The sequence below is a fragment of the Colossoma macropomum genome, unplaced genomic scaffold (genome assembly GCF_904425465.1).
Source record: "Colossoma macropomum unplaced genomic scaffold, Colossoma_macropomum, whole genome shotgun sequence".
NCBI classification, from domain to species: Eukaryota; Metazoa; Chordata; class Actinopteri; order Characiformes; family Serrasalmidae; genus Colossoma; species Colossoma macropomum.
In genome coordinates this window covers 1,516,713-1,544,330 of record NW_023494801.1, presented here as the reverse complement: position 1 = coordinate 1,544,330, position 27,618 = coordinate 1,516,713, and the positions used below count along the sequence as shown (strand labels likewise).

At 38.7% G+C, this 27,618-nt stretch overlaps 1 protein-coding gene across 1 annotated transcript in view; it reads left to right on the top strand.

The window, feature by feature from the left end:
* clec16a (C-type lectin domain containing 16A) overlaps nucleotides 1–27,618 on the top strand; it is a 153,346-nt gene that overhangs the window by 50,901 nt on the left and 74,827 nt on the right. The window contains exons 11-14 of the mRNA XM_036589270.1: nucleotides 9,659–9,884; nucleotides 13,725–13,848; nucleotides 20,046–20,146; nucleotides 21,512–21,631. Of these exons, the coding sequence (XP_036445163.1) occupies nucleotides 9,659–9,884; nucleotides 13,725–13,848; nucleotides 20,046–20,146; nucleotides 21,512–21,631 (571 nt within the window). The remainder of the gene's footprint in view (nucleotides 1–9,658; nucleotides 9,885–13,724; nucleotides 13,849–20,045; nucleotides 20,147–21,511; nucleotides 21,632–27,618) is intronic.

Genomic DNA, 27,618 nt, shown 5'->3' with positions numbered 1-27,618 from the left:
GTGATGTAGCCTTCTCAGGATTTCTGAGGGGAAAATATTCTGTAATATTACAAAAAATGACAGAATTTAAAAAGGGCTCAGCTGAAGACTTTACCAGTAAAAGCCTTCAGGCTATTTGAGGTTTTTAGCACTTCTGAGCCTCATATTTACTTTGCCTAGCATGCTAGCGGAGGTGTAGCCTCCATTAGGCTCTTTGAGTCACTATAGAGCGTTTAAATAGTATAAACATGACAAAATGTGCTCGCATACCTTTTATTGACTACTCTATCAGTGGACACCCTTAACCAATTTTTTTGGTTTTTAGCATTTTTGAGCCTCATGATTATGCAAACTTGGCTTAGTATGTCAGCAGTACTGTAGCCTTCTCAGGATTTCTGAGTGAAAAATATTATGTAATAAGCAATGTTATGATGTTCCTGCATACTTTTTAATAAGAACTCTACTGACTACCAAGAGAAGCTTTAGAGCTGTTTTAACCTTTTAGCATTTCTGAGCCTCATGTTTACTGTGCCTAGTATGCTAGCGGTGGTTTAGCCTTCTCAGGATTTCTGAGGGGAAAATATTTTGTAATATTACAAAAAATGACAGAATTTGAAAAGGGCTCAGCTGAAGACTCTACCTGTAAAAGCCTTCAGGCTATTTGATGGAAGCCTCATTTTTACTTTGCCTAGCATGCTAGCGGTGGTGTAGCCTCCATTAGGCTCCTTGAGTCACCATAGAGCATTTAAATAGTATAAACATGATAAGATGTGCTCGCATACCTTTTATTAACTACTACTAATTATGGACACCCTCAACCAATTTTTAGTTTTTAGCGTTTCTGAGCCTCATGATTATCCAGACTTGGCTTAGTATGTCAGCAGTAGTGTAGCCTTCTCAGGATTTCTGAGGCGAAAATATTCTGTAATATTCAGAAAATGACAGAATTAAAAAAAAGTGCTCTAATGAAGACTCTACCAGTAAAAACCTTCAGGCTGTTTGAAGTTTTTAGCATTTCTGAGCCTCATATTTAGTCTGCCTAGCATGCTAGCAGTAGTGTAGCCTTCTCAGGATTTTTGACTGGAAAATATTATGTAGTAAACAATAATATGGTGTGTCTGCAAACTTTTTAATAAGAACTCTGCTGACTACCAATAAAAACCTTAGAGCTATTTTAACTTTTTAGCACTTCTGAACCTCATATTTACTTTGCCTAGCATGCTAGCAATGGTGTAGCCTCCTTTAGGCTCTTTGAGTCACCATAGAGCTTTTTGCAAGCACATCTTGACATTTTATTGACTGACAATGGACACTGTCAACTTATTTTTAGTTTTTAGCATTTTTGAGCCTCATGATTATCCAGACTTGGCTTAGTATGTCAGCAGTAGTGTAGCATTCTGAGGATTCTCCGAGCTATTTGAAGTTTTTAGCATTTCTGAGCCTCATATTTACTTGTGTAGCCTTTTTAGGATTTTTGAGTGGAAAATATTGTGTAATAAAAAATGTCATGATGTGTCTGCATACCTTTTAATGAGAACTCTACTGACAACAAATAGAAGCTTTAGAGCTGTTTTAACCTTTTAGCATTTCTGAGCCACATATTTACTTTGCTTAGCATGCTGACAGTAGGGACGGGTATCGAGAACCGGTACTAAATTAGTACCATTAAGTTCCTAGACAAACAGTGCTACTATCAGTATTTATGAAACGTTAATTTTCTACATAGCCGACATTTTCATTTGATTGATGCTCATTTGGACCCGCACGCACCTCTGATGAACTTGACCGTTTGGAAAGTCAAGTATCGTTCAGGGCTCTCCGGGACATGGTTGAAAGTGTAAGATGTTCAGAAGTGTGGGCTCACTACTGAATTTAATGAAAATGCAATATAGGTAAAGCAGTAGCTGTGTGTAAAGGAGAAAAAACCTAATGAACTGCTTACAAATACTACATGCTATAAATCTGAAGCAGTGCATCGTGTTTGCTTTAGCAAAGAGGCTGCTGCACCTGCGTCTTCAGTGCAGCCTCCCGGTGTTGTGCTGTCTTGTCGAAATGTCCTATCACAGTGCATATTTACAGGTAGCTCCCTACGTAAAACTCTAGGTAGGATATTTTGATAGCTTAAATCATCTTATCAAAATGTTTCCAGAATTGAAACCGTGAAGATAAAGTCCCATTCGCAAGTTTTAACATCAGGCTAAAGTCGGCTTCCTGTCCACCAGCTTCTTGTTCGAATTTTCCTGTTCCACCTTAAATGGTCAACAGTTACAGGATGCCTCAGGCATTATAATAGTAACTTCTGCACAGTTTAAGGTAGAACGGGAACATTCGAACAAGAAGCTGACGGATAGGAAGCCGACATTAGCCTAATGTTAAAACTGCAGTTAGTATAGTTTGGTAGTCTGAATGTCCTTTTCAGAAAATCTTACCAGAATTTAAATAATAATTAAGCTATTTTGATGACCTAAATCAGCTTATCGGGTGGAGTAATAAGCTGAGTTTGTACTGAATAAAATTCAGTGGCTAGCATAGCATAAATCACTAACTGGTAGCCTTATGTTTGAGCTTAGTGTGAGCTGTATTAGCTGTATTAGTAACTAATATTGATGATGGCTGATGGTTGTTCATATTTTCAGCAGTTTCAGCTGATGACCACAGCCTTTTCACATCTTTTCATGTCATGTCTTTATTGTTTGCACCAAATTTTAGAGAGTGGTATCAAAAAGAGGGTTGTTAAGTATCGGTATCGATAAGCAATATCAGTACCGATATCAGTACAGATAAAATCCTAACAACACCCATCGCTAGCTAGTATTAGTGTAGCCTATTTTAGGCTCTATGAGTTACCATGGAGCCTTTAACTAGTATAAACGTGACAGAATGTGCCTTTTAATGGAATCCCCAATAGACACCAAGCTTTATGTTTTTTAGCATTATGATTATTTAAGCTTAGCATAACGTGCTAGCACTAGTGTAGCCTTCTCTGGGGTTTTGAAAGGAAAATATTGTGTAATATAAAGAAAGAGAGAGTCAGTATAACTCTATAAATAGAAGGTTTTGAGCTACTCATGCCTCATATTTGTTTACATTTTGCTTAGCATGCTAGCAGTAGTGTAACCTCAGAGTTTTTGAGTCACCATGGAAAATATTATCCTGAGCCTTTAAAAAGTGTCAACAAGACAAGATGTGCCAGCATATTTTATTGTCGACTCTGGCAAAAGATGCCCTCAAGCTATTTTGAGGTTTTTTTTAGTTTTTTCTGAGCCTCATGTTTATGTAAACCTGGCTTAGCATGCTAGCAGTAGTGTAGCTTCTCAGGAATTTTGAGAGTAAAATATTATGTAATATAAAAAACAAAATGTGATTGCATATCTTTTAAAAAGAGCTCTACTGGCTGTCAGTAGAAGCTTTTGAGCTGTTTAAAGTTTAGCATTTCTAAGCCTCATGTTTATGTAAACTTGGCTCAGCACGTTAGCAGTAGTGTAGCTTTCCCAGGAATTTTGAGTGGAACATTTTCTGTAATGAAAAAAATGACAAAATGTGCTTACATACTTATTAAAAAGAGTTCTGCTGACTACCAGTAAAAGCTTTTGAGCTGTTTAAAGTTTTAGTTTTTCTGAGCCTCATGTTTATTTAACCTTGGCTTAGCATACTAGCAGTAGTGTAGCATTCTCAGGGTTTTTGAGTCACCATGGAAAATAATATCTCAAGCCTTTAAATAGTATTTAGTTATAGGACAAGATGTGCTGCATACTTATTAAAAAGAACTCTACTGACTATTAATAGAAGCTTTTGAGATGTTTTGAGTTTTTCGCATTTCTGGGCCCCACATTTCTTTAAACTTTGCTTAGCATGTTAGCAATACAGTAGCCTTCTCACGACTTTTGAGTCACCATGGAAAATACTGTGTAATATGAGAAGGTGATTAGATGTCCCTGTTAGATGTCTTTTAAATACACCTCTTATCAATAGAATCCTTCAAGCTGACATGACTTTCCAGCTTCTTTGACCTTCATATGTAATTAAGCTTTGGCACACCGGCAGTAGTGTAGCTTAGCTTCTCAGGGTTTTTGAGTCACCATGGAAAATATTATACTGAGCCCTTTAAGTTGTGTGAACATGACAAGATGCGCCTGCATACCTTTTAAACAGGACTCTATGGACAACTGTACAAGTACAAGATGAGCTGTTTTGAGTTTGAAGCATTTCTGAACCTCATTTATCTTAGCATGCTAACAGTGGTGTCGCCTTCTTTAGGCTTATTTTTTTAGTTAAATTGGAAAATGTGATCTTGAGCCTTTGAATAGTATAAAAATGACAAGATGTGCTTGCATACCTTTTAATCAGCGCTCTTTTTTCGCAGGAGAGCTCGTTTTCTTTGAATGCTTTGATGTGTTCTGTGAAGCAGCAGACCCTGAGAGGTTCCGTGTGGGATGGTGTTGAGTTATTCAAGCTAGTCTCCCCCTCTTCTCAGAATGACTCGCTCTGTTAGATCTCTATCTGAGCACTGTGAGGTGGGGTCTCTTCAGCGCCTGGACTGTGGTGAATGGGGGGGGGTAGTAAAACTGAACATCCAGTAGGGGTGTGAGAAAAAAGGTGATAAAACATAGTATTGCAATATTATGGATGTTAACCTCTTATTCTCCAGGGTATATTTTGGTTTGTCCATCTGAATTTACGTGACCAAATCGTAAGGCAAATTATTCAGTAACTGCATGAAATGAATGTAAATTTTTATTTATTTATTTATTTATGTATTTTTTGTAAAAGCTCCCCTCAAATTAATGTTTAATGTTTTATGATCATACACATATTTCTATATGCTTACAATTTACTGCTGAAAGCCAAAAATCTTAGACGCTCTTTGTATTATTTTATAAAAAATCATTTTTACAGAGCAGATCACTGAAGAGACGCCATCTGAGATCCAGTTTACAGCTCAGATTTGTGGAAAAATGAGTCGACTTTCAGTATAACTTTTATTATAAGCTTTTAAAATGACATCACCCATCTATTTGACTGGAAAGAAGACTGGAAGAAGTTACAGCTCTCATATGACACCCACCTCTTGAATGAAGCTTATGAAATATGAAAGTTGAAGAATATGACGAAGTGAGTTTTGGAACCACCAGTGGTCTCAAGGAGTTGAAGAGGTTAAAAAACAGTATTTATACTCAGAGGCCCAAATGTCAATGTATTACTTAATTAGTGTGTCATATTTTCCATACATTATTGCAAATATAATAAAATAACATTAGAAATTGTAAAAGTATGTTTAAAATTGTGTTGGCAGTTTGTCCCTCGGTCTCTTCAGAGCTTCTCTCATTTACCATCTTCCATGGAAATAACTGTCACAGATCGTTTCTTCCTTTCTGGTAAGACCAAGTTCCCCGTTGGTTGGATAGCCTAGTGGATAACATACGTCTCCTGTATGCATCTTTAACCTGCATACAGGAGAACAGGGTTTGATTGGCCTTTCAGGTAGAAAGGCCACTGTTGTGACTAAGTGTCCTCTGGCAATGCTACGCTACATCCACCTACCATTATAAGTCACTCTACTTCTCAAGTCTGTCTTGCTTCAGTAGAAATAGTCGAAGTGAAATTGTTCATCTCAATTCAGAGGAACAGATTATAAACTTTATCAAATAGAAAGTTTCATTTGGAAGTGGACAAAAGTAATAAATCCCTTTGCATCTAGGCTCGTCACAGTTATTACATAATCGCCTAATCCCAGTTATTTGAGATGATTACAATTATTTAAACTGACTGCAGTCATTTTTCACAGTTGGTACATTTTGCAATCATATTATGTTGTGACAAACAGAGTGAATTGAGTAGGCTGGGTTGAAGTGAATGTATGTAGAATTGGCAGTAAATGCATCCATTGAGACATCATTGGTTCTTATAAAAAACAAAAAAGAAAAAGACTGAATTTGGTACTCTAATGTGTTTAGAGGGCAGCGTAAGGAATGTTTATTGTTTACGACTTTTTGGCTTATATTTTCACTTTTAAGAAAATAATGTAGTTTTGATTCACTCTGCATATAATTCTACATAACTGTAGACGTTTATTTGAGTGAACAGGTGGGGGGCAGCGTGGCTAATCAGCTTAATTGGCCACTTTAGAGTTGGCATTAATAGTTGTTGACAGTCAACATAAACTCACAATAATATCATTAATTGGAATGATTTCATGACAGTTAATTATCAGCTATATGTCATGATCGGGACAGCCATACATACATCGCAGTATCATAATTTCAGAAAATATCAATAATTAACAACACAAATGTTAAAAAATTGCAAGAGAATTGTGCACCTTAGGGGTGGGCGATATGGCAAAAATATTAGCGTGATACTTCAAAACATGTCCACTATACACAATTTGCATCATGATATTTAGTTCTGAGATTTAATAACTTGGAACAGAGAAAATAGAGCCTGTAGTGTCACATATAAAATCACTATAATAATAATGATGATAATAATAATTATAATAATAATAAACAACCGGTTATTATAAAACTATAATGATTTTTATTCAGTGTTTTACAAACTGCACTAAATCCAGTTAAACAGGCCTAATTATGCTCACTCTATAATAAACATGAGTCAGTCAGTGTTTTTAAGTACTGACAATGTCCTCGATACGCTCAGAGAAGCATATTGTGACATAATTTGTTACAGTAATGATAAAACGTCCTCATATTGCCCCCCCCCCCGCAATGTATCGTGACTCAAGCATTGTGAAGTCATTTATTGATGCCCACCCCCAGGGCCCATAGGTGGTGGGGGTCCTCCAAGGGCCTAGAGTGAAATTTTTCCTGTGGTGAGAGTTAAGTGACCTTTATTAATCCCACAACGGAAATTTCACCTCTGCGTTTTAACCCATCTGTGCAGTGAAACACCACATACACACTAGTGAACACACACACTAGGGGGCAGTGAGCACACTTGCCCAGAGCAGTGGGCAGCCCTATCCACGGCGCCCGGGGAGCAGTTGGGTGTTAGGTGCCTTGCTCAAGGGCACTTCAGTCACGTGCTGTCGGCTCAGGGGATCGAACCGGCGACCTTCCGGTCACAAGGCACAAGAATTACATTTATTTATTTATTTATTATTTATTAAACATTATGATGTACGTAATGAGCATCAAAACTAAACAAATATTGCCATAATAAATATATTAAGCGTGATTTTTCATATGTAGTTGAATTATTCTCAAGAAACGAGCAGAGGGCAGCCCCTCCACTGGAGGCCCACCCAGGCCGACTGTGCAGGGTTCAGATATTTGTGGAACGCCGGCCTCAGCGCTCTTGTTGTCCCGCTGCGTCCTTAGCTGCTAAGCATCTGCTTCCTGTTGTAGAGCGCGCATGTTTTTTATTTCTGAGAAGCCAATGACCTTCTTTTCTTCCTTTCCTCGTACGGCCTCTAATGTGGCATCGCAATTATCAGAGCTGCTATTGTCACTTACAGTGTAGCTCTCAAATTTTCAGTTTCAGAGGCTGTTTTCGGTCTCATTGGCCTGTTTCAGCATAAGTTCAGCACGTTTTTTTTTCTTTTTTTTTCTCTTTTCTGTGGTGTGTGTGTGAGTGTGTGTGTGTGTGTGTGTTTTGTCAGGAAGAAAACAAAGGAAGTGTGTGCAAGATACAGATCTTAACTTGTTTTGAACCTTAAGTAGTCTATTTGGTATTTTCTCAGAAACCCTCAAAACCATAAAATTACAGTTAGGCCTGATCCTGCTTCCAGTTTTCAGAAATATTTTTCAGTGTTGGCCTTCCAGATATTCTCTGCCCCTGAAACAGACCCAGTGCATTTCTCTAGCTCGAGCTTGTTCGGGGGGCTGTGGATGAGGTGAGCTGCCAAACTGAGGCTGCATTGTGATTTGGAGGTTTGGTGCCAAGACACACATACAGTCGTATGCAAACGTTTGGGCATCCTTGGCATTTTTCTGCAAAATTTAGTGCACAATTTCTGTTTGATTTTTATCACATTGGGGGGAAAAAAGTAAAACTGAAATGCAGAACATGCCAAAACTTCTGCGCAGGCCACATTTTTCCAAAATATTAAAGTCAGCAAATAAACAGGAACTATGCATTAAAACGTGTCTCTGTAGAGGATGTGTTCACTTACTTACACTGAGAAAATCATGTCATTTGACCAGGGAGTTCAAACATACGACTGTATATTGACATATTGCACGTATGTGGTATATAGGAGGAAATTTATTTGTAAATATTTTTCTTTGTTTGGAATTTTGCTGCTAAGACGTTGCATACTGTGCTAGGCACCTAAGTAAATTGTTTAAAACCATTTGTCTCAGCTGCAAGTGCAGTTTTTGCTTGTAAAAACTCTATATAGCGTAATAATTAATATGCATAAATACATATATTTTTTAATTTCGGTGCTAAGATATCTCATAAATGGTCATATCACACATACATTTTGTAAATAAATATGTTTGCATTTTTTCTTTGTAATTTTCTTGCTAAGACACCCGAGTATGCTAAATTATGCAAATATCATATTGCATGTAAATTTTGTATATTGAGGATCTTTTTCTTGCAGAATTTCTTTCTTTGTTTGGAATTTTGCTGCCAAGACCTAACATGCATTAACAATAATGCACATATGTTCTTGTTTTAGGAGTGTAATGATTCACAAAATTCATTATTTAATTTGTTCAGTACAGTGGTGTCTTGAGTTGATATTTTTTGAGTATGTTTTTTTGATGCAGCAAAAAAAATATATATATAATAAAATAAAAAAAATATATATATATATATATATGTATATATATATGTGTGTGTATGTGTATATATATATATATATATATATATATATATATATATATATATATATATATATATATGCCTTACATAAACGTTAGTATTTCCAGTTTCAGTTGATCACAACATTCAACAATATTTTAAAGCTCCTTCTAAACCTCCCAAACCCAGTGAATTCAACTTGTCCCATTCAAGAATAATCAACCCCACCAACAGCTACCAATACTTAATAATAATCCAGCCGCTAGACTCTGAGTTTATTCTCTGAGTTATTCAAACACACACAACAACTCCACACAATCGCTAGCCTGTCCACAAATGCCCCCCTTGTTCTCACACACACACACACACACACACATATCAAAGAATGGCATTGTAAATAATTATCTTCAATAATTTTTGTATTTTGCACTGCCTTAGGTAAGAATGTTAAATGTCGAATATGAATGCACGTTTTTTATTCTATTTTCCGTTGCTGTTGTTGCTGCTGTTTTTTTTTTTTATATGTCCTCCTGCTTGGAAGAAGACCTCATATATTCATGAAATATGGATTATTAATAACAAAGGACTATAGGTCCTCCAGAAAGGAGGGGTGGTGGCAGGTTTAAATAAACAAAACAAAACAAAAAAATAATATTTTAAACAAAAGTTTTGCTCTGTAGTGTCTCAATCTAAAGCTCTAGCCATGAGCTAATATTTTAGCCACAAACTAACATGCAAGTCACAATACAATTCAGTGATGCAATGTCATATGTTCTTACTTCTCTACCATGTATCCAGAATATCTGTGTGTTGATTGGACCGTGTCTAGTTGAAAGTTTCTATTAACAAAGTCCCTCTTATAATAATAACAATAATAATAATAATAATAATAATATTTCTGCTTTTCCAGTCCAATGCCGGAGTGCGCCGCTTCACCAAGCCGCCAGAGAGTCTGGAGCGTTCTCTGGAGATGAGCCGGCAGCGGGGCAGGAAGAAAGCGCAGAAGCGGCCGAACTACAAGAACGTTGGCGAGGAGGAAGAGGAGGAGAGAGGTGCCGAGGATGGCCCAGAGGAAGAGAAGGCTAAAGGTACAGAGGCTAGCTCAAAGGCCAGCAGGACAAGTGGGGACACGGAAGGTGAGTGGCAACGGATGAATGTCCCACCATCATTGACTAATGCTCCATTCTTCAGAGCGCCCCCTGCAGCCGTGGGGCCGCTCTGTGAACTGGCTGTATGGGCCTGGAAAACAAATAAAAAGTTTCGAATAATGTTCCTTAAAGGCACAAAAATGCTGATGTGGCTAACAGTGGAGGCTTGCAGAAGCTGCATGCTGGCTTCTGTCTTTTTTATGGTCATGCTGAGTGTTTAAAACTGAAGTATACGTCTATATGAATAATCATAAATGATTCATAAGTCAAAAGAAACAGGCGTTCTGTAGCTGGACACTCAGTAATACTTCTGTAGAAGTGTAGGGGGAGACCTAGAACATCTGAGAAATCTGTGAGGTGTTAACCATTCCAGTATGAGAAGTGACATGTTTTTATTACTTCCCCATCCAGATTCAACAAATTATATGACCGTTACTGTACAGCAAGGGTGTCTAATTAAGGTCCTGTAGGGCCAGAGTTGACACAGTTTGGTGATTTTACTGCTTTAACACACTGACTAACAGGGTAGACAGATATAGATCATTTACACAAAGTAATTAATGTTTGGTCAATATTAAGAATTTCTGGCCAGAGTAATGCAAATGTTTATTACAGTGGCTCAGGCAGAACATTTTTAAGTAGACACTCTAATGCTCCACAATTTTATAACATCATTCTGTAGCCTATTGCTTTGAGCAGTACAGTCATCAACCTGCCTATTCCAGCACTTTCACCCCTACACTGTTAGAAATAAAGGTTCTGTGCAGGTACATTTTTGTTCATTAAGGTACCGACAATGTAAATGTTCCCTTAAAGGTACAACAGTGGTTTTAAGGTCTGACTGTGATCCTTAAATAGTTTTTTCCAGGTGAAAAGTTCATATTTGTACCTTTTCATAACCAAATGTTTTAAACAGAACAGTAAAATAAAAGCCTGGAGACGAGACGGGGTGTGTGGAGTCAGTACAGCTTAGAACATATCATTTCAGTGGATTATGGTTCAGTTATGTTCCCTGACTAAAGGTACTGAGATGGACCCCTGAGGGTTCCACCCCAGTGACAAGAGTGGCACTGCCCCAGGGAGAGTTTCATGCCTTATTTTTCTGAGAGTGTATGGTGATAGAAAACAATAGTAACCAACTGGAACACTGGACTCTTATGAACACAGCCAGCACCTGCAGCACCTTCACTTTGCCCAGTGAATGCGACATAACCAAGTGCAAATCAAACAGCTGAGATGTAAAGATGAGAAAAACAACACAAACAAAAAACAAAGTGAAACAAAACAAAAAATTAGGCAGTACTTATAAGATCAGTACTGCTAAAACACTGAAGAACAGCATGGATCATAAAAAAGACAGATTTAGGCCACTTATAGAGAGCCTGTAAACAACAGCAACAAGTCAGTGCATAAACACTGCAGTAACAAGTGGCTGATTGGATCCTCCTAAATCATTCCTTTATTTTTATTAATTTCCCTTTTTAATTTCCCTCCTGCTGCTTTATTTTGGAAAATATTCGGTCAAAAAGCAAACTTGTTCCGACTTGCTCACCTCAGAAAACCTAGATATCGTGTACTGTGAAAATGCCCTCGAGTATCATGACGTTTTTGTTGTATCGTCCACCCTTTGATCCAGCCATAAGCAGAGCCAGTTCCCAGAGCCCCACCCACTCTTTTGCTGCCGTTTCATATGTTGTCCGTGTGCTGATGATGGTCATTCTGGTCCACATTCATTCTGTGCTGTCCACCTTTCCGGGCTGAGGAGCTGGATCTGACCCAAGCCTGGGGTTCTCTCTCTCTCTCAGACCCACACTTCCTCCTCCTGTGCTCTCCATGATGTGTCATTGTGCTGTGCCTTCATCCGTGTTTGTAACCCACAGCTGGTTTGTTTTTTCCTGGAAAAATCAGGGATGGGCATAAGTTACTGAGTGGAATGCTACTGGAAATTCACATTTACTGGTTGTTTTTATTTTCAGCCCCTAAATTGCCATAAAATAAAAAAAAAGCTTTGTTTCTGTTTATTTAACTGCTGCACTGATATAAATTAAATCTTTTCCTGTTATTCCTTTTTTTTTTTTTTTAACCAAAATGCCCATCGTGAAAACAAACATGAATTTTTCACTCCCAGGCTTGAGCATGATTTGGACGGGTAATTTCCTGTTTTAGAGCTGCTATTGTGTGATACTATCTGATTGTTTTTTTTCTGACTGCATCGGCCATGACAGTGTTTTTTTGCCCTCCACCCTTTAGAAAATTACAGGCCAAATTAACTGATGTTTTTCACCAAATTAGTGGTGATTTTAGTCCCATCTGACGTATCTTAAATTCCTAAATCTCCATGATTTTCCAGGCAAATGTCACCTCACTTCAGAAAATAGTTTCTACCCACTGCTACTTGCCACATTTTGGCTCCTAGCACACATAATCAATATTAAATACTCACGTAACGATAGATGCTTTGCAGCATCACTTATACTATGTGTGTAGCAAACATCCAGGTTTGAAGAAAATATAACCCACTTGAAGCTGCTTGTCCTGCGCCAGTTTTTGTTGCTGTCCAGATGCGAGAGTATTATTTACCTTTATTTACATTCATGCATTTGGCAGATGCTCTCATCCAAAGTGCCTTAAGAACTTTAATCATGTTACAGAGGTAGGAAAACGTAGCGTTAGGAGTCTTGCCCAAGGACTCGTATTGGTATAACATGGTGTGCTTGTCTGGAGGGGGAGTCTACCACATCATTATGGTCGTCCCCCTGATATACTAATCAATCTGTACAGGGCTTTGGAGGGTTCTACCATTCCTGCTCGCTGTTGGCCAAACATATCGCTTCCCTACATTCATGTGCAAAAGTTTGGGCACCCCTGGTCATGTGACGTGTTGATTTTCTAAGTGAAGAGAAGTAAAACACAGCCACTACAGAGAAGGCAAGGCAAGTTTATTTACATAGCACCTTCCATACACTGCTGTCATTAGACATAGACATTAAAAAAACTTTATTAAAACAATAGATTTAAAAGGGAAAATCATAAAATTGAAGATCAGATTAGAAATTAAATTAGGATCTAGGTCTAGAACGGCTAGCGGTGTTGAAACTGAGCTGAAAGCCAGCTCACATAGGAATGTTTTGAGCCTGAATTTAAAAGTGAGAACACACTTTTCATTTTAATGCACAATCTTGGTGTTTATTTGCTGAAAAAACATATACAGTGTAGCCTGTGCTAAAGTTTCATGCTTTTCATACTGTATGTTTTTATTTATTAACGTTTGACTCCTGCTGTAAAGTTGCATTAACTTATTTTCACTCAGAAAATCAGCAGTACGTGCAGTTCTTCTTCTACATTCCAATTTTTGCACACGACTGTAAACGTCTCTCTGCCACAGGAGTAAAGATGGCTTTAGGCCACAGTTGATAAACACTAGACGCCACTGACATGACATAGCCTGTCTGCGGTTTGTGGAAAAGGAGTTCAGCAGAAGTTGTCAATGCCAAAATTTCCTTAATGACAACATCAATTAGGCAGGCTTCAGTTTTCAAGGAAATGCTGCTTGTTGACCTCTCCTTGCATACCAGCACTTTCACTTTCAGCCTCTGGCTTCTAACCTGAAGCTGAAGTAGTTCTGTGAAAAACGTTCCCTTTTATTTGAATCCCAGCCCTGTCTCCCCACACGTAAACAGCATCTACACAAAACGCAAAAAGCATTTGAATAGCAGGGCTGGTTTTGGCAATGCAGGGATTAAAAGAGGTCAGAAGCCTGCTGTGATCTGATGTGCAGTGATTTGCATAGCTCTGTGTGGGCTTCTGTGTCTGCACTTGCTTTTGCAGAGATTGAGATGGTGGTGATGGAGAAGTGTAAGATATCAGACGTGTCCACCTTAACTGAGCAGAACATCACCGACGAGGAGAAAACGGCTGCAGCTGCTGCTCGCACGGAGGGCCTGAGGAGCAGGTACCCACCTCAAAAACAACAGACGCACATATATTAGCTCACCTGTGCACATGGACATTCCACAAACACATGTATGTACACCACTATGCACACGTATATGCATGTATACCCGCACAGCTGTGTGAGTAGATCTTTCTGCTAGTGTTATCATGTTTACTGGATTAAAAAGCATCAATAAATCGACAAAGACTTGGCAGTTTGCACAAAGATATTACATTATTAGATATTAATATCATGGAAAATTGAATTTTCCCCATTTTTTACAAAATCAAGTTTGATATAGTGAACAAACAGTGCTGAAAATTTCAAAACACACCCTTCACTCCTCATCACATATAGTCCATATATGGAAACCGGGCTGCAGAAACAGTGTGTTTTGAATTCATTGTTTCTGTTTTGTCACAGATGTGCAAATATCCACCTTTTCAGCCTACAGCAGTTTAGCTCCGCCCTCTCATGCTGAAGTTATAAGGAGTGTTTCAGCCCGGACTGCTTTTTAAATGAGGCCAAGCCAATCAGAACAGAGCTCATTTACATGTATCAGTCTTACAGGCACGTGTACGTCTGATCCTGAGAGTTTAAACGGTGTTATTCTGAAGGTAAACGTTCTATCAGCTCATAATTGAGGCCTAAATATCCGTCTAGCTTCTGTCATTGTTAAATGGAGTGTCTTTTTTAGGTCCCGAATGAAAACAGCCCTCCCTCAAACGCACAGACATTGTGCATTCCGCTCGTGTGCCAGTTTTGTATATAGGGCACAGGCAAAAAAGTGTACAATTTGCACCTGGCACAAAAGGCTCGGTATGTCAGGCCTATAGTGTGTTTATTAGTGCTGTCAAAGTTGACGTTAACATGTTTTTAATGAGTTTTTCTAGCCGTTTCAAACCCTCAGTAGTAGTGCAAGCTGAAGCCCAGCTGCAGTGCACTGTATGTTGACTGTATATAAGATATGTATGATATAAAAACTTGAAACATGCAGACACTGTTGCTCTCTCTGAATGTTTGGAAACTGCGGTTAGTCTGTGTGGAAGTTTATTTTGGGTTCTGCGCTCACATTGAAAATAATGTTACTGGATGATTGAAAATAATAAACACATTCTGTTGAAGCTCATCTTGTCCGCTCATATAGCTGCAACAAAATGAACTTCAAATTTGAGCTTATTTGCAATTAATAGCGTTTGACTACAAATTAGAGCATATTTACATCAAATAATGCAAATAATCATGTTTCATCATCTAAATTGTTTGAAAGAGATACATTTTTATATGGATTTTTAAAATATGTCTTTTTATGTACTTCCCAGTGTCCACGAAAGTATTTTGGAATCTGTTTTTGGTTACTTATTGTTCTTTCTGACTCTGTTCGCTCAATTAATCGTCAAGGTGTTCGGTATTATCGATTACTTGCTAAAATAAGCAGGGACGGGTAATTTCCTGTTTTAGAGTTGATATTTTGTGATGCTATCAGATTTTTTTTTTCTGTCTGCATTGGCCATGTCAGTGTTTTTTCGCCCTCCACCCTTTAATTACAGGCCAAATGAACTGATATTTTTCACCAAATTTAGTGGTGGAGTGGTGATTTTGGTCCCATCTTGTGTATTTTAAATTCCTAAATCTCCATGATCCTCCACGTCCTGCGCCAGTTTTTATTGCTGTCCAGATGCGAGATTAGATAGATAGATACTTTATTGATTCCGAAGAAAATTTAGCAGCCAGTATGAGTCACACAACACAGGACAGTAATAATAATAAGGGTGAAACAATATAAAAAGAAGAGTAAATACAAAAACGCTATCTACAGACATAAGAATAGAAATATACAAAAATCTACATCAAGATCCATAACCTGAGATAAAAAGGCAGTGCAATAATGACTGCACAAGGAGGCACAGGTAACAGCAGATAATGATAATACTGAAAAAATATGTGCATAAATTGGTACTGAAATAAAGCGTATAGATATGGAGTGTCCAGATGCACAATAGGGGTACAGAAAGTGCAGTATGTACAGTATTAAATCTTTATTTACATTCATTACCTTTATTCAGGGCCCCTTAATCATGTGACAGAGGTAGACGAGGTGTTCGGTATTATTGATTAGTCGCTAAAATAATCAGTGACAGCCAGACATTCTGTGCTTTAACTCCGCAGCGTCCTCCTCCTCCTCACAAAGTCATTTTATGATTCATTTTTTGTCCACTGAGAAAACGTCCAGGATTAACAAATACACGTTCAGTTTGAGAGACTTTCAGAACCTCCCTGCAGACCTGCTTTTATGAGGGAAGAACTGGCCTTGAAATGTGACCCTTAAATAGCCTGCGCTTCTCAGTTCCTATGAATCCTGGCTTGGGACTTTGACAGAGATTCTACAAGGGATTCCAGGGAATGAGCAGTGTGAGCCACAGCTGGATTGTCTATGCTCTGAAATTAATGCTGGCTGGTTAGCTTGTGATTTAGCATTCAAAGGAAAAACAGTTCACTTATTGTTTTGAGTGTTACGCTCTCTGAAGAGCTGCTGTTTATGTTTAAGTGTTAAATATTTAATGGGCTTGAGATGCTGCCAGCAGGTTTAAACTAAGGTGGAACCTTCTGCATTTTAGTCTGGCTTTACACAGTGAAACCTTCATGCAACTGGTTGCATGTTGTGTCAGTTACTTCACTACACTCTTACAAAACCTGGCGCTTTAAGGGTTCTTTAGTACAGAAAATGGTTCTATGTAGAACCATGGGCACTCAAAGAACCCTTTGCATGCTTAAAGGGTTCTTTGCCTCGTGAAAGAGTTCTTCAGATTAATGGAGAATGTTGTATGTGGTTCTAAATAGCACCAAAGAGGGTTCTTTTTTTGTAACGAGCTTGACATTGTAATGATAGAAGCCCTTTTCAAAAAGGTTCTGTATAGAACCATCTACAGCACATTTTCCGGTGATCTGATAAACCCTTTCACAATGCAAAGAACCCTTTGATCATGCAAAGGGTTCTTTGAGTGTTGCTGGTTCTACATATAACCATTTTCTTTACAAAAGAACCCTTAAAGAACCAAGATTGTAGGATGTCATTTTCAACTGTCCGGTAAACCGTCTCCTGTTTTATTTTTCTGGTAAACTCAATTGTTTGAAATTGTCCTTCAGCATGTTCACGTGATGCATTTTCAACATTTCCATGAAGATGAGATGCTGGATGAGATGTTATAGCTGAGTTTTAAATGAGTTGCGAAGGTTTTACATTATGCAACTCAAATGAAATTTCGTTTCATGTACGTTTCAAGCATCTGAAGTTGCATGTTCACCAGCCTAAGGCTGGCTTTACACTGTAAAACTTTAATGCAGCTTTAGTTGCCTGAAACCCTCATGAAACTAAACTGCACGTGAGGTGCATAATGTAGAGCATGCTGCAAGTCACTTGAAACTCAGCCGCAATGGTTGCAAGCAACTTCGAGAAGCAAGTTTAATGAAATAGTTAATCAAAGTGGCGAAAGCACATCGAGTGATCACATCCAACGGCGTATTTACAAATGATTAATTTCACCAAATCAGTGGATAAAAAAATAAAACAGTTTATTGGATGGTTGAAAAGGACCCCGCCCCTGCGACTGATTTAAGATCTTAGTTTTTCGTTTAGTTTTTCGTTCCTGCTAATGCTGACAGCTGTTAAAATGGCTGATTGTGCCACTGTTTGTATATTTCTTTAGTCTACTGTTATCTTGATACGCATAGCTAGATTTTCTCCTCTCGTGCTGCCACCTAATTTTTACACAGAGCTCAAATTCATGAGGAAAGGTATTTAAGAAGGGGAGTCAGAGATGCTCATCAGTGAATTTATTGTGCTTTTGAGACAGGATGAGCAAGACATCAAGTATGCTATAACTCTAACACCCCTTAATTAAAACACGTTTTAGTACGCACTTCTATAACCTAAGAATAGCTCAGCCAGTTTGCACAAGTCCCTGTAGTTACTGAATAATAAGCCTTAGTATGTAATAAGCCTGAGATTTTAAGGGTTAAACGTTGATTTACAAAGGCTTAACATAAACACAACAATCACAACAATACAAAACTCAGATATATAGTAAAGAACCCAAGATAGATAGATAAAAGATAAATGTGTAAATGTTAAAAAAAGGAACGGCAGTGACAGCTGGAAGAATGGACAACAATGATAAAAATGCTGCACATATGTAAATTACAGCTCACAGATGCCTTTATAATAAGAATCATGCACTATGTGTGAGGTTGCACGGAACTTATGTTGCATGCAACTCACAACATGCAGTTACTTGCATGAAAGTTCCATCATGTGAAGCCTGAGGGCTGCAGAGGGTTTTTTCTCAGTGGAGATCAGTTTCACTTTTATGAAGCCAAATATTGTTTCCCAGGATGTTCACAGACATGCTTTTATTGCTGGTGTTAGTGGATTTTGGCTTTTGCTTTGCCTTGGATTTTATCCTAAAATCTTATTTTTTAGGATGTCGTCCAGGTTGCTGGATCCGAGCAGGTCACGGCCGAGCTCCAGCTTGTCTAACTGATCTGTGGAAGTGTTGCACTCTGTCCAGACCACTTCACTCTGCTGAGGCAGGCTCACCGCAAACTCCTAGCATGTCTTACAGTTCAGTTGGTGCAATAGCATTTTACAGAGCCCCTAAACTCTGGAGCAGCATTCCAGAGAATGGTAGAAATGCAAGCCTGATAAACGTTTTAAAACTTAGTAAAAACAAAGTAGGTCAGCATATGTCTGGCTCATTTTCTGCTGTCTTTAATTGTGCTGTTGCGTCTGAAGAGTAGACTTTATTTATAGGCTCTGTGCGAGGCTGACTCGCTCTACGTTGGAAATGGCCATGTTTATGTAGTCTAAGGCACATAGTTGCCCCTTGACATGGCCAAATTAGGCACAAAAGCAACCTATACACACACACCGATCAGGCATAACATTATGACCACCTCCTTGTTTCTACGCTCATTGTCCATTTAATCAGCTCCACTTACTATATAGGTGCACTTTGTAGTTCTACAGTTACAGACTGTAGTCCATCTGTTTCTCTGATACTTTGTTAGCCCCCTTTTACCCTGTTCTTCAGTGGTCAGGACCCCCATGGACCCTCACAGAGCAGGTACTATTTGGGTGGTGGGTCATTCTCAGCACTGCAGTAACACTGACGTGGTGGTGGTGTGTTAGTGTGTGTTGCGCTGGTCTGAGTGGATCAGACACAGCAGTGCTGAGAATGATTTCAGAATTGCTTTCTTTACAGCTGTCAGAGAAGCCATTACTGTGTTCTTTTGACTGGGTTTCAAGTATTGAAGTATCTCTGAACAGAAACAAAGCTGGATGTAGAGCCAGGTCTTCTTGAAAAAGAGCAGCGAGCAGGAAAGCTGTCGTTTCCTAGAGATGCGTCACTGGAGGGCACCGCCAGAAAACATGGATAAATGTTCTGAGAGCATCTGAAGAGCATTAAGTGCAAAGTTTATCAGTGGAGAGTTTCATTTGTAGTGGCTGGTAAGGGGTTATGGTTATATAAAATCTGTGGGCAAAAGTATAGTGTATCAGCTGATGAGCAAATATTACACATACAGCATATAATACAGCAGATTCCTTCAGTCTAAAGTGCTGTGAGATTTTGTAACTAAAATGAAAAGTGCTATGAATAAACATATAGTGTTTAGTGTCATTTTGCACAGCTGTGCACAAGTGGAAACTCAATGAGAGAGTGTCCACTTGTGCGATAGCTTTATCAGTCTTGAAATTTTGGTCCTAATTTGAATATAGCCAGAAAACATGCTGCCAAATGTAAATAACGATAAAATCCACTGATTTTTTTATTTTTATTTTTATGTAATTCAGTGGTTGAGATGTAAACAAAGTTGTTCAGAGTGGTTTAATGTGAAAGGGTTTGTTGTAGAGATTTCTGACACCGATATCGGTCAGATAACGCTTTCCATGTTAAGCGACAAAACGCACCAGACTCTCAGATAACAGACAGAAGCTTGGCCAGCGCGACCGCCTCACTGCCAGCAACATGAGTGACCCCAGCATGCCAGAGTAAAATTGATTGAGGCCTTTGAGAAACTTGAATGTGAATTTGAACGTGACCCAAGTCCAACACATACTTGAGAAATGATGTCTCAGCTTCACCAGACTGGACGCAAATACTCATTCACACACTCAGACAGATATTTAAGCTGTGCTGTGCTGCTGTCTCATGCAGGCCCTTCTTGGACATGGTGTACAACGCTCTGGACTGCGAGAAGGAGGATTACCACGCCCTCTTCGTCCTCTGCCTCCTGTTCGCCATGACTCACAGCAAAGGTACACCATCCTTCAGGATGAGAGTTAGTCTAATTTTTAGTCTATTACTTTCATTCTTTCTGTAACAAAAACAGCCTCTTTGAATCTAAGGGGTTAAGAGAGGTTGGAAAATGTAAAGGAGATTAGTGATGTAAAAATGTTTTTTGATACATAAACCCACGCAGCCTCGGTTAGTCAGTGAGCTAACATAGCAGTCAGCTGGGTAAATCGCCTCCGACAAACAGTAAAAACAGAAAAGTAGTCATAATAATATAGTCATAACAGAAGTTACCATGATAACGCAGTTTCCCGACTGGCTGTGTATTTCTTTCTTGTCTTTTTTGATAAGCAGTGTGGAACGAATATTGAAAGATCTTAGAAACTAAATAAATTAGCGTTTCTTACGTTTTTGATATTCGGTTCTGCTGTACGAGTGCTGCGCATTCAGAGATCATACATTTTTCATCCATCAAGGTACAAACAGTGTAAATGTTCGCTTAAAGCTACAACAGTGGTTTTAAGGTCTGATTGTGAACCTTAAATAAGTTTTTCCAGGTGAAAAGTTCGTATTTGTACCTTTTCATAACCGAATGTTTTAAACAGAACAGTAAAATAAAAGCCTGGAGACGAGACGGGGTGTGTGGAGTCAGTACAGCTTAGAACATATCATTTCAGTGGATTATGGTTCAGTTATGTTCCCTGACTAAAGGTACTGAGATGGACCCTTGAGGGTTCCACCCCAGTGACAGTTTAGTACCTTTTTTTCTGAGAGTTTAGGAAGTTTTTGTGCGAAATCGTAAATTTAAAGTGCTTAATCATTTTTTAAATGGAAAATCAGGCTCATTTACTAATCACAGAACAGCATACTATATTTAAACACTGCAGTGGTTCTGAGCGCGGAACTCCAGTTATAGGACTTTATAACAATGCCTTATGTACATTCATGACATCAGTGAGCACAAACTGCTTTAGCAGCCAGTGAGATCTGATTGATTTCCAAAAACAAGATATTTTAATTTTTGAAATGGAATACATCCTCCTGCTTTCTCAAATTACAGGAAGTTTCTGCATAAATTTATAGAAATGTTAAATTTTTCGTTTCTTGCAGTTTAGCTCCTTCTGTTCATTCAGGAGTCACTCAGAGGTGTCCTCAAGTGTTTAGCAGTCCTAATTTTGGTATAATGGGAGAAACAGGAATTGGCCAGACTCATAAACTGTCTCTGACGCACAACATTTATTCGCCCTGGAAATCTGCAACACAAAATCATTCTTCTTCACAAATTCCATTGAAATCAGTGTGGTTTTCCCTTATTTTTCCTCAGTTTGCCAGCATCACTGATGATAAACCTGGTGTAAATCTGAAACTGGATCTTGCTTGTGATGCAGGTATAAACCCAGCGCTGCTGGAGAAGATCCAGCTGCCAGTACCGGGTCAGGAGAGGAGCAGTTACAGTCAAGTTCTGGTGGAGAGGCTGATCAGGATCATGAACCAGGCTGCACAACCAGGTACCTGCGCTCAGATGCAGCACGTCTTGCACGTTTTGCACCTGCGTCAACTTGCCCTGCTGAGAGTGATAATCTGAACTAAACTCAGTGAATTTTTCCGCACTCAGATCGTTCATTACTGTAGGCTGCATGACTTTTCTGTGTATTTGGCCGCTCTAAGTTATTCATTTGGACCGTAACGAAAATATCTATGTTAAATAATTAATAGTTAAAGTTATATCATAAAACTTCACATATTATTATGCCCAAAAGCTGCTAAAAACGGCAGAGAAGCATCATGAATGTGCACAGCTGTGCAAATTGTGAACTCTCTGCATGCTGAGCTTTTACATTTAGCAAATGCTAAATGTTGAACCTTAAATTGAACAACAGTTGCTAAATGAACAGTGCTAAGGAGAACACAATGGAGCTAATAACGTAGCTCACAGAAGAGGTTAGATACTGTTTTTCTGTCACTCCAACACCAACCGCTCGACTTCACTCACTCAGATGTGCATCTTTATGCCTTAAAATGTGTGTATAAATTGCATAATGAGCAAATACTTGTGCCAAAAGTTTCAGATAAAATTATAAAACCCACGAACAAAATATTGAGAGTCAAAATGTCAGAGATTTGTTGCAAATACACATAATTAGAGTTAAATCAAACTTATTTTTTCAAAAAGATTTCTACTCATTTTTGCTTTTTCCAGTATAAAGTTTTTGCCTTTATGTTTATATTTATTTTCCAAAAAGGTTGGGACGCTGTGCAGAATGTAAATAAAAATAGGATGCAATGATGAGCAAATCATGTAAACCATATTTTTAAAGGAAAATACTACAAAGACAACATATCAGATGTTGAAACTGAGAGATTTTATTGTTGTTTGAATAATATATGCATATTTTGAATTTAATGCCAACAACACATTCCAAAAAAGTTGGGACGGGGGCCTGTTTACCACTGAGTTTCATCACCTCTTCTTTTAACAACGCTCTGTAAGTGTTTGGGCACTGAGGAGACACTGCTGTAGTTTTGAAAGGGAAATGTTTTCCTGTCCTTGTTTGATACAGGATTTCAGCTGCTCATCAGTTCAGAGTTTCCTTTGTCGTATGTTTCATTTCATAATGTGGCAAATGTTATCAGTGGTGACAGGTCTGGACTGCAGGCAGGTCAGTTTAGCACCCAGACTCTTTTAATACAGAGCAATGCTGCTGTAATACATGCAGAATGTGGTTTGGCATCGTCAAATGTTTGGCAGCATATGTTGCCAAAACATGTATATATCATCCAGCATTATTACTGCCTTCACAGATGTGCACGTCACCTGTGCCATGTGTACTAATGGCCCCTATACCATCATGAATACTGGCTTTTGAACTGTTTTACGTTGAGAAACGTTATTCTTGAATTGTAGCACAGTTTGATTGTGTAGTCTTTCACGGAGTGGTGAACCCCTCCTCATCTTTACCTCTGTAAGACTTCGCCTCTCAGAGATGCAGTTTTTATATTCAATCACGTTGCTGACCTGTTGCCAATCAACCACCAGGTGTTAGCATTATACAACTTTACCAGCCTTTTGTTGCCCCTGTCCCAACATTTTTGATTTGTTGTCTTTGTACTGTTTTCAATTAAATATAGGGTTTAAATGATTTGCACATCATTGCATTTTGTTTTTATTTACATTTTGCACAGTGTCCCAACTTTTTTTGGAAAAAATGAGGTTGTATTTGCTGATTTTGCTGATGCTTCTGAAATTTTACTTCTGCTTTTGACTTTTGGCACTTTTTAACAGGGTCAGGTCTTCATAAGATAAACATGAGATAAATAAGAGGAGAGGATAGTGGAGCAGCCTGGCCAACAACTTTGCACACAAAAACAGAGCCTTACCTGCCTGTATTGTCCAAAGTCATCCTCAGTGAAGATTCAGTGAGTCTGAATCAAACCTGTGCGGTGGTGTATGAAGCTGCAGAAGGCTAGGCTGCTGCTACCGCTTACTAAGACAGCTTTACACCATATTTGACACATTAAGAGATAAATGAGGAATATAAATGTGACACTGTCATACTTTTCATTACCTGCATCTTTTATCTGTTCGAGCTCACAGCTTACTGCACCGTCCAGACATCTAACACAAGTATCTTCAGTAGTGCAGGAATGTACTGTAGCTGGAAGCTTCTTTTTTTAATGTGTTTAATGTTCCACACTGATTTTCAGACTTCGGGACACATTTACTTAAAAAAATGAGATCTACTAACTGCTCACCATGTGGCCATAAGGCACAGGGACACAGCCTCACTTCCTGCTCCAGAATGCTAAAATAAGGGTCCGCCTACAGACCTGCGTCTGAAGAATAGACTTTATCTGCAAGCTTGGTTCCCAGACGACAAGCTGACTCACTCTACGGAAGTTGGAAATGGCCATGTTTATATAGTCTAAGGCACATAGCTGCTATACATATACAGCCTGGAGTAACTGTTCAGAATGTCCAGAACATACACAGATCACATACATATCATCACACGTAATACTGAATTTTAATGTGAAAATACGCCGATCAGGCATAACATTATGACCACCTCCTTGTTTCTACGCTCATTGTCCATTTTATCAGCTCCACTTACTATATAGGTGCACTTTGTAGTTCTACAGTTACAGACTGTAGTCCATCTGTTTCTCTGATACTTTGTTAGCCCCCTTTTACCCTGTTCTTCAGTGGTCAGGACCCCCATGGACCCTCACAGAGCAGGTGCTATTTGGGTGGTGGGTCATTCTCAGCACTGCAGTAACACTGACGTGGTGGTGGTGTGTTAGTGTATGTTGCGCTGGTCTGAGTGGATCAGACACAGCAGTGTTGCTGGAGTTTTTAAACACTGTGTCCACTCACTGTCCACTCTATTAGACACTCCTACCTTGTCGGTCCACCTTGTAGATGTAAAGTCAGAGACGACAGCTCATCTGCCGCAGTTTGTGTTGGTCATCCTCTAGTCCTTCATCAGTGGTCACAGGACGCTGTTGGCTGGATGTTTTTGGTTGGTGGACTATTCTCAGTCCAGCAGTGACCCTGAGGTGTTTAAAAACTCCAGCAGCACTGCTGTGTCTGATCCACTCAGACCAGCACAACACTAACACACCACCACCACATCAGTGTTACTGCAGTGCTGAGAATGACCCACCACCCAAATAGTACCTGCTCTGTGAGGGTCCATGGGGGTCCTGACCACTAAAGAACAGGGTAAAAGGGGGCTAACAAAGTATGCAGAGAAACAGATGGACTACAGTCTGTAACTGTAGAACTACAAAGTGCACCTATATAGTAAGTGGAGCTGATAAAATGGACAATGAGTGTAGAAACAAGGAGGTGGTCATAATGTTATGCCTGATCGGTGTATAGTTTATCAGCTGATGAGCGAATTTTTTTAGATGAAAAGAATATCTTCTATAATAATGAATGTAATATTACGCATACAGCATATCGTTGCTGTCCAAAGGAACACAAGTGTCTCCAAAAGGTATCTTAGAGGGCGAAAATGTTGTTTACTTTAAATTTTAGTCAGTATGAGGAGATTTTATTTGAAGTCACTTTGGAGCATTTCTATTGGTCCATTCATCATGTAATTTCCACTCGATGTAAACAGACTAAAACTTTGTTTTGGTAGTGTCATGAAAACGTTGCAGTATTTTTATTAGATTAAACTCACAATAAATCTAAATCTTAATAATCTAATTAATCGAAAATATCTTTACAAAAATGAAAAAAATTAAAAATGTAAGTATTTTCACAAGTGTAAATTTAAGGGTTATGGTTTGGGACAGACTCCTCCCAATAGGAAGTACCCTATAAATGATGATTTTGTATATATTTGGCTTATTACTATCTCTATCAATGCCTTGGGTTTAAATAGATCAGAACATAATCCTTGTAAATTTCTAAGCTCTGAATACTCTTTTAATAATAAACTGTTTGACTCATTAGAATTGTTCACACACTCGCACTGTAACTGAGTGGCCTCTGGAAGCTGCTGCTGGTACGTTACAAATCTCCTGCTCCAACAAACTCACCACTGTAGTCGTTTATGCAATAGGGGCCTGCACAATGTCTGCTCTTCTACAGAAACCACCTGTACAGAGTCTGTACTATTTGTCACAACAATGGTTATTGTTCACCGCTTCCCTCTTTTAAACTGCCTAAGAATTCACTGCCTGATGTCTGAGACGCTGTTTTGTGATATTTTATGATTTTGTGATAATGTTTTAGCCTAAAACATATTTTAGTCAATTTATTTTAATCCATTCATGGTGGAGGGATACATGCAGGGCATGATGAGGCAAAATAGTCCCCAAAGAAAACTTAATATTTCAGATTTTCCACTATTTACCATCATCAACATTCCATATAAACTCAGGAGACTCATGTTGGTTCACTGGTGGTTCTGGATAGTAAATAAAATGTCTATATTTGTACTGTAGTCACAGTGACCCCTGGTTCCACACTGTAACTGAGTGGTCCCTGGAAGCAGCTGCTGGTACGTTACGGATCTCCTGCTCCAGCAAACTCACCACTGTAGTCGTTTATGCAATAGAGGCCTGCACAATGTCTGCTCTTCTACAGAAACCACCTGTATGTACAGAGACTGTAATATTTGCCACAACAGTCATTGTGCACCGCTTCCCTCTTTTAAAGCGCATTTACAAAGCCATCTCTTCCAGTGAACCTTAAAGCAACTGTTTTCACATTTCACAGGGTCAGGTTCACATTCGCTTTTCATTTAGGTTGTATTTAAAAGCAGAACTTTGTATGAATGCGAACACAATGATCATTGCAAGGGGAAGGTGTGAACAATTTGGGGAAAATGTCTGCAGCTTTTCTGAACAAAGTTTTTTTAAATTAAGCTCCAGTTCTGTGTTCTGTGGTGCACATATTATCAAAATATCTACCAGACGTGTTCAGTACTGTGCAGAAGTCAGAGACCACCCTTCACTCGTTTAATTGACATTTAAAGCAGGCGTTAAAGGGGAACTTTTTTTTTTTTAACCCTTCTGCATAATTAAGTGGTTAAGATGTAAACAGAGTGGTTCAGAGTGGTTCAGAGTGGTTTGGTGTGAAACGCTCTGTTCTAGAGAATCTTATCAAGTCAGAACTGTTCACAGTGGTGGTGATAGGAACCAGATGTCTACAAGAAATGGTTATGATGTCTGACACATTGTTTCATGGCAGTTTTGTGATAGTGTTTTGGCCCAAAGCATATTTTAGTCAATTTAATTTGATCCGTTATTGGTGGAAGGATACATGCAGGGTGTTATGAGGCAAAATAGCCCCCAAAGAAGACTTATCATTTTAGATTTTATGCTATTTAACCATCATCATATGAAAGCTCAGAAGACTCGTGTAGGTTCACTGTATTTGTGTTATAGTCATGGTGGCCCCTGGTTCCTATCACCACCACTGTAAAGACATTTGAACCATTTCACTCCAAACCACTCTGAGTGACTCTGTTTACATCACAATTATTCAGAATTTTCCAAAATTGGTGGGATTCCCCTTTAAGTACAACTGGTTCATGTTTTTTCAGAGACAGGATAAAAGCAGAAAACCTGTATTTAACAGAAAATTACACTAAATCCAATATCAGATGTTCAGTGAGTCACTTTCTGTTCCTCAAAGAATCTGCAGACACACCTCCAAAGTTCAGTCTTAGAAGCTGGTTGATGATTTTCTGAAGTAATCAAACACATTCAGTGGTGTTGAGGTCTGGACTCTGGGGTGGTCAGTCCATCGTTCAGCTTCTTTGTTTGATGTGTCCGTCTCCTTTTCTCAGTGAGGTTCTTCTCGACAGCTACACATCCTTTCAGACCCATAGACTAGAAGTTAAATAGCGGCAGGGTGGTCTGACTTTTGTGCTGTATTGTGTGCGCCTGATGGCTCATCTGCATTCATTTCCGTTCATTGTTATTGGGTTGAGTGCCACTTTAATCTTTCATTGTTAGTAACAGACTGTGATTAAAA